This window comes from Myotis brandtii, unplaced genomic scaffold, assembly GCF_000412655.1.
Source record: "Myotis brandtii unplaced genomic scaffold, ASM41265v1 scaffold318, whole genome shotgun sequence".
Taxonomy (NCBI): Eukaryota; Metazoa; Chordata; class Mammalia; order Chiroptera; family Vespertilionidae; genus Myotis; species Myotis brandtii.
In genome coordinates this window covers 1,226,390-1,233,265 of record NW_005362190.1, presented here as the reverse complement: position 1 = coordinate 1,233,265, position 6,876 = coordinate 1,226,390, and the positions used below count along the sequence as shown (strand labels likewise).

The 6,876-nt window shown below is 41.2% G+C and overlaps 1 protein-coding gene across 1 annotated transcript in view; it reads right to left on the bottom strand.

Annotated features, from left to right (window-relative positions):
- Positions 1–6,876, bottom strand: part of LOC102247271 (ATP-dependent RNA helicase DDX18) — a 46,155-nt gene that overhangs the window by 1,418 nt on the left and 37,861 nt on the right. Inside the window, exons 3-9 of the mRNA XM_014543049.1 lie at positions 6,029–6,164; positions 5,538–5,638; positions 5,221–5,420; positions 5,024–5,138; positions 2,069–2,208; positions 849–1,010; positions 121–273 (exon numbers count right to left, since the gene is read on the bottom strand). Of these exons, the coding sequence (XP_014398535.1) occupies positions 121–273; positions 849–1,010; positions 2,069–2,208; positions 5,024–5,138; positions 5,221–5,420; positions 5,538–5,638; positions 6,029–6,164 (1,007 nt within the window). The remainder of the gene's footprint in view (positions 1–120; positions 274–848; positions 1,011–2,068; positions 2,209–5,023; positions 5,139–5,220; positions 5,421–5,537; positions 5,639–6,028; positions 6,165–6,876) is intronic.

The window sequence follows — 6,876 nt, the reverse complement described above, 5'->3', positions numbered from 1 at the left end:
GACTTGCATAACTAAGGAATAGACCTCTGACTCTGAAATGCAGTATTTCTCAGGGAACCAGGAGAACAAGTGCGCTCTTCAATGTACTGCTACCCTGAGACACCCGAGGATGCCACTTACCTTGGGGTCATCTGGAGGGTCATACTGAACAATCCAGTCGACTTCGGGAATGTCCAGCCCTCTAGCTGCCACGTCCGTGCACAACAATATCCCCGTATCCGCGTTGCAGAACTGGAAGAATGTGGTTGTACGCTTATTTTGCTTCTGCCTTCCCTAGAATCAAATAAAAACATCCGTTAGAGCTGGAAACATGAAGCTGTTGGGAGGTCCAGATGTAGAACCCCAAACTGTGGAGCTGTGAACCTGCTTTACTTCAAGTTCACTCCCTGGCCTGTGTCCTGTTTTCCAAGTAGATGGTGTCTCTTATTCCTTGTGGTTCTCATTCCTCAAAACCCAGCAAATCCCCCTCCACAGAGGACCACTCACCAATGTTGACTGACCTGGGGAGTCAGACCTCAAACCCCACAGTTTATACACCTTGATAAGCACAACCTGGTTTTTTTTGGTTGTTGTTGTTAATCCTCAACCAAGGATATTTTCCCACTGATTTTTAGAGTGGAAGACAGAGGGAAAGACAGAGAGAAACATTGATGTGAGAGAAACACATCGATTGGTTGTCTCCTGCACTAACCCCGACTAAGGCCTGGCTGGGGAGGAGCCTGCAACCGAGGTACGTGCTCTTGACTGGAATTGAACCTGGGACCCTTCGGTCCCCAGGCTGATGCTCTGAGCCAAACTGGCTAGGGCAGCACAACCTGATTTTTAATGAATTTCTCACCATCACTCACATGAATGGCCAAGACAGGCAAATCAATGTAGTTCAGCAACTCATAGTGGTATTTCACGGACATACAAGATGAGAAGAAGACCATGAGTTTCTTCTTCCGGTTCTTCTTAAGGAATGTGAAGAGCAGGAGGAATCTTTTCTCGGAAGGACAAACAACATATCCCTAGAAGTAGTTCAAATGAACAGACACAAAATAACCAAGCGGACATTTGCAGCTGCATGAGCCAATATGATGAAGACACTGCCCCCACACTGTTGTGCTTTCCCTACAGTAAAATTCCTGCCATCATAACACAGCATCCCTACAATAAGACAAATTTAAGCTCTTTAGATTCCTTTAACAAGCTGTAACCATTGGACACTGAATTCTTTTCATTATTTCTGAGATTACTGGTTATCAACAGTTCTTGCAACCATAATATATTAATATCTCAACTAACTGGAACTCTCAAGATATATCAATGATTCATTTTTGAAAACTCTTTAATAGCAACATCTCAAATAATCACAGCTTACATAGATAGTCCAAAACAAGAGCACAAAGATGGGTGAATATATTTAAAAAACAAAACACCAATGAAAGGTTTCTAAGCTGAACTGTTACAGAAAATATTTTATTCACCAAAGACTCGATCTTCAAGTCCAATTTTTTAAAGTATTTTTTTATTGATTTCCTAGAGGGAGAGGGAGAGAGAAACATCAATGACGAGAATCATTGATCGGCTGCCTCCTGCACGCCCTGTACTGGGGATCGAGCCCACAAACTGGACATGTGCCCTTGACCAGAATTGAATCTGGGACCATTTAGTCCATAGCCTGACGCTCTATCCACTGAGCCAAACTGGCTAGGGCTTCAAGTCCTATTTTTAATCAACCTAGTTTGGATCTCTGTCACCTCATTTCCAATTTTCCACAGCTATGTGCCTGAAACCAGTCTTTCCACCTTCTAACTCAGAGCAAGATCCCTAAACAACATTTTTAAATAGTGGTTAATGACGCTTCCTAAGTGGTAAGTGGGATTAAGAGATAGTAAAGAGAGCTAATTAAATTATTCAGAGTTCAGGTTACGTTATGCTAGAAGAGCCAGCGATCCAATACCCAAGTTCACTATATTTGAATTAAAAATTCAATAACCCACAGCTTTCTGGAGGATACTCCAAACAATTACAAGGAAACACACGTACCCACATTCATTAACATGTAAGGTATTGACAATAATACCTGCTCAAGACCATCCACTGTTGCATTAGTTTTATCATCATCGACACCAACATACAATGGCTCCTTTTTCAGAGAAATCCTCGCCAGGTCCTCAACTCTTCGAGTTTGGGTGGCAGAAAAGAGCATGGTCTGCCTGCGTGCTGAAACACATACACGTAAGAATAATCCGAACCTTTCAGGGAATCCGTAGAACTGCTTCACAACTACAAATGCTCCTAAGTAGGACTGTCAGGAATGGGGGATGTGGTAACACTACAGAGATTGAGGGAATATCACAAACAACTTTATGTTCATAAATTTGACAACTTAGATGAAATGGACAATTTCCTTGATTGAAAGACAAACTGCTAAAGCTCATTCAAGAAGAAATAGAAAACTTAACTAGCCTGTACCTATTAAAAAAATTGTACTTAAAATCTTCATGTAAAGAAAACTACAGCCCTAACGTCTCCAGTGGTGAGTTCTAGCAGACTTTTATGGAAGAAATATTACTGATTCTTCACTCACTCTCCAGGACACTGGGAATTTACTTCCCAGCTTATTCCTTGAAGCCAGCCATTACCCCAACATCCAAACCCAACGACTCATGAGCAGAAATGCAAAATTTCTAAACAAAACTTTAGTCAAGTGAATCCAGCAATATATGAAAAAGGACAAGGCATGGCTAAGTAGGGTTTATTCCGTGAATGCAGAGCTGGTTGCTTTAACATTGGGAAATTAACCAATACAATATACCATATTAACAGAGTAAAGGAAAAAATCTGATCATTTCAACAGATACAGAAAAAGCTTTTGACAAAATTTACCATCTATTTCTGATTTTAAAAAATCTAAGCAAACGAGGAACAAAAGGGGTCCTCCTCAATCTGATAAGGGGCATTTACAAAAACCTACAGCTAACATACTTCATGGCGGGAGACTGAATGCTTTCCCACTAACCTCAGGAACAAGACAAAGATCTCGTCTCACTACTTCTATTCTGAGGTTCTCGCCAGTGCAATCAGGCAAGAAAAACATTAAGTGAAGAATTTACTTTTTTTATTTGTAGCTGACATGTCTGCCCATGCGGGAAATCCAGGCTAGTTTCATCTGAAGGTTCATGCTGAACAATCCAGACGAACATAGAAATAATTACTTGCCAGACATAAAATGGATATACAAAAATCAACCGTATATGTACATACAATAAACAATTTGAAATAGAAATTTTAATGAAGTACTTAGAAATTAAGGAGCTAATAAATGGAGATATATCTTATTCATAGGTTGAACTGACTCAATATTGCCTTTTTCACCAATGCTCTATCCTATGTAATAAAAGGCTAATATGCAAACTGTCCCCATAGGCGGGAGTTTGACCAAACAGGAGTTAGATGTACACTGACCACTGGGGGCGGCGCGGAACATGGCAGGGGCGGCAGGCGGCCAGAGGAAGAGAGGCCCTGGCTGGCAGCTGCTAGGGACCCTACCCATGCACGAATTTTGTGCACTGGGCCTCTAGTATTCAATAAAATCCCAACCAACCAGGTATTTTTAGGGAGTAGAAACTGACGAACTGCTTCTAACATTTATACAGAAATGCAAAGGAGAACAGCCAGAACAATTTTGAAAAGAACTGTTTGAAGTTCATCCTAAGACTTAATAGGTAGAACTGGAACTTCTGTACGCTGCTGAAGGATATGTAAAATGGTACAAGTTAAATAACTAGTCACTCCACTCCTCAGTAGTTACCCAAGGGAAAGAAAATATGTGCCCATAAAAAAGTTGTAGATGAATGCTTGTAGCAACTTCATAAATCTCTAGAAAATACAGACACATCTACAGTGACAAAAGGCAGATCAATAGTTGCCTGGGAGATGTGTGTGAGCGGCTGTTGGTAGTTGGTAGTAGGCGAGGGTTGCTCCTACAGAGGCTGAGAGGGAGTACAAAGGTGCATGAACGCACTTTAGAGGGTTATGGAGATGTTTACTATATTGATGTGACAATGGTTTAATGGGTGGAATGTGAACATTTAGCAAACTGAGTATTTAAAATATGTATAGGTCATGTCAATTACATCCCAGTAAAACATTAAAAAACAAATCGTATAATGAATGGAATCATGGCCTTATTACAGATGTAAGCAGTTTATAATGTTACAAGTACTATAACCAAGCTATGTACAACTCAAACATCACACAGAAAGCAAGTCTACGGCTACCTGGGAGGTGCCAGATGGAGGTAAGAGGGGTGGTGGGGGTGGGTGGGAATGAGACATATGTTTGGGCTGTTTAACTTGCATTAAACCTCTAACTTGGCAAAACCACTGTATTAAGTTACTAATACGTTTGATGTTTATATTGCAAACTGCCTCTAAGGTTAATTGGCATAGCGACTTCACTTGGCTATATTAATACATTGTGGACCAGTAGTTTCTTTTTTTTTAAATATATTTTTGATTTCAGAGAGGAAGCGAGAGGGAGAGATAGAAACATCAATGATGGGAGAGAATCACTCATCAGCTGCCTCCTGGTGCCCCCCACTGGGGATCGAGCCTGCAACCTGGGCATGTACCCTTGACTGGAATCGAACCCAGGACCCCCAGGTCCGCAGGCTGACACTCTAACCACCGAGCCAAACCAGCCAAGGTGGGACCAGTAAATTTATTGCTAGCTTTACCCAGTAGCCAGATAAGTTTCTATTGAACGAGTACAAAAAACGTTTTACATGAATGTTAAAGGCACGCTTTCAAATTAAATACCCATTGCATTTTGAAGTTATTTATTACATGTTCTTATAAACCAATATCTTTTTAAAGTATGATACTTCGTAAAACACTGTGTAATATGAAGCGAAAATTCTCGTGATCTGTCCGCAACGTGTTACAATTCTGGTATTAATAGTTTTGATATAGAAACAACTCTCACTGCTTCTAACAACCACTTTGCAAACTACATACAGATACTACCCACTTACTTGGCAGAAGTTTAATAATTTGCTTTAACTCCTCTTCAAACCCAACATCCAAGATACGATCAGCCTCATCAATAACCAGACACTGCAGGTTTTTATACATAAACCCTGGAGTATTCTAACAAGACAAAGAAACACTGTTAGTTGTAAAGTTTGTCTGACACAAGACATGGGACAGTACTACACAAGTGTTCTCTCACCTGCATATGGTCCAGGAGACGGCCTGGTGTGGCCACAATGATGTTGATCCCATTAGCAAGCTTCTGTGCCTCAGCAGACCTGTTGCTGCCGCCCATTATCAACCCGTATGTGTGAACGTGGTGTGTCATCAGCTCTTTAAGAACACCGAAAGTCTGCATGGCCAGTTCCCTAGTAGGGGAGAGAATAAGAACTCCTGTTCCTAAAAGGCAAAAAAATGAATATGGAAAAAGTCAAACTAATTATCACCACGAGTTCATAAAAGCCGAAATGAACTTCTAGCGAGACAATGGAAGAAACAACCAGATCAAAGGCTTACCATTCCTGGGCATGAACTTTAACTTAACAATGAGTTCAACTGCAGGGATGAGAAAGGCCAGGGTTTTGCCACTGCCAGTTTTTGCAGCTGCCAGAAGATCCCTAAATGTTAAAAAGGGAAAGGAGGAGAGACACTCAGTATATTCATTCACCAAGTACTTACTGAGCAGCCAGCACGCACAATCACAGGTGTTTTAGGCTCCAAGGCTAGAACAGGATTGAGAAAGACAAGTTCCTCCTTTCTCTATCACTGAATTCAACCATCTGAGTAAAACACCTATCTCAGAAGTAAGAATCGTGCCAGGAAACAGAAGTGAACACTTTTCTTCCAACACCAGGATGTAATTTAAAGCCTTTAATGCAGGCTGGATATGTAAACCAACACAATACACATCAAAGAACACACTGGTAGTTCCTGGGCATAAACTTTCCTGGGCAAACAACTAGCACTACGAACAGATACTAATGGCCAAGCGTCCATGTTAATCATACCTGCCCTCCAGGAGTGGTCTGACACTTTTATGCTGGATTTCGGTCATGTTTGTAAAGCCCATTTCTCTTATTGCCCGCAGAGTGTTCTCATTGACAAGATTAGAGAGAGAAGCAAATGAAGTGTCCTCGAAAGCCCCTAAACGGAAGACAGTTTATCATTAGCAAATTTATCATTTTTAGTGGCTAATTCAGCTAGACTGTCTAAATTAGTTTTGCTGATTGAAAGCATTACTGGGTTGCAGTCAAACTTATTAGAGCTTCTTTCACTAAGACAAAATCCCAACCATTCCCATGTAATATTAAGAAAAAGACCCTACACTTAAAAAATGTCTCCTCTGCTGATGGCTGCGTAATTTAAAGTCCATGTTCAGAGCCCCTAATGTAACAAATAGTAAGGGAGAGAGAGGAAGTACAACCAAGGGATTTTCAGGAAATTAAAATGTCAAGGGTGGGGTTGGGGACAGGAGTGCAGAGAAATAAAATGTTTAAGAAATCCGAAATAAAAAGTGAAAACATCCTATCTAATAAAAGACATGGTAATTAATCAGCCGTACCTCCGCTACCCTTCCCATTGGCTAATCAGGGTGATATGCAAATTAACTGCCAGCCAAGATGGCGGCCGGGAGCCAGGCAGCTTGACGCTAACAGGAGGCTTGCTTGCTTCAGTGACGGAGGACTCCAACGTACCCCACCTGACGCTGCCGGCCTCTGAGCTTGCAGTTTGAAACACTGTTACAAATATAGAAGCTAAACAAAACCCCAGAAACCTGCTTTCAGCCAGCCGGGATCTCAGAGCTGGAGTTGAAACAGTGTTTCGATTATAGAACCCAAACAAACCAGATACCTGC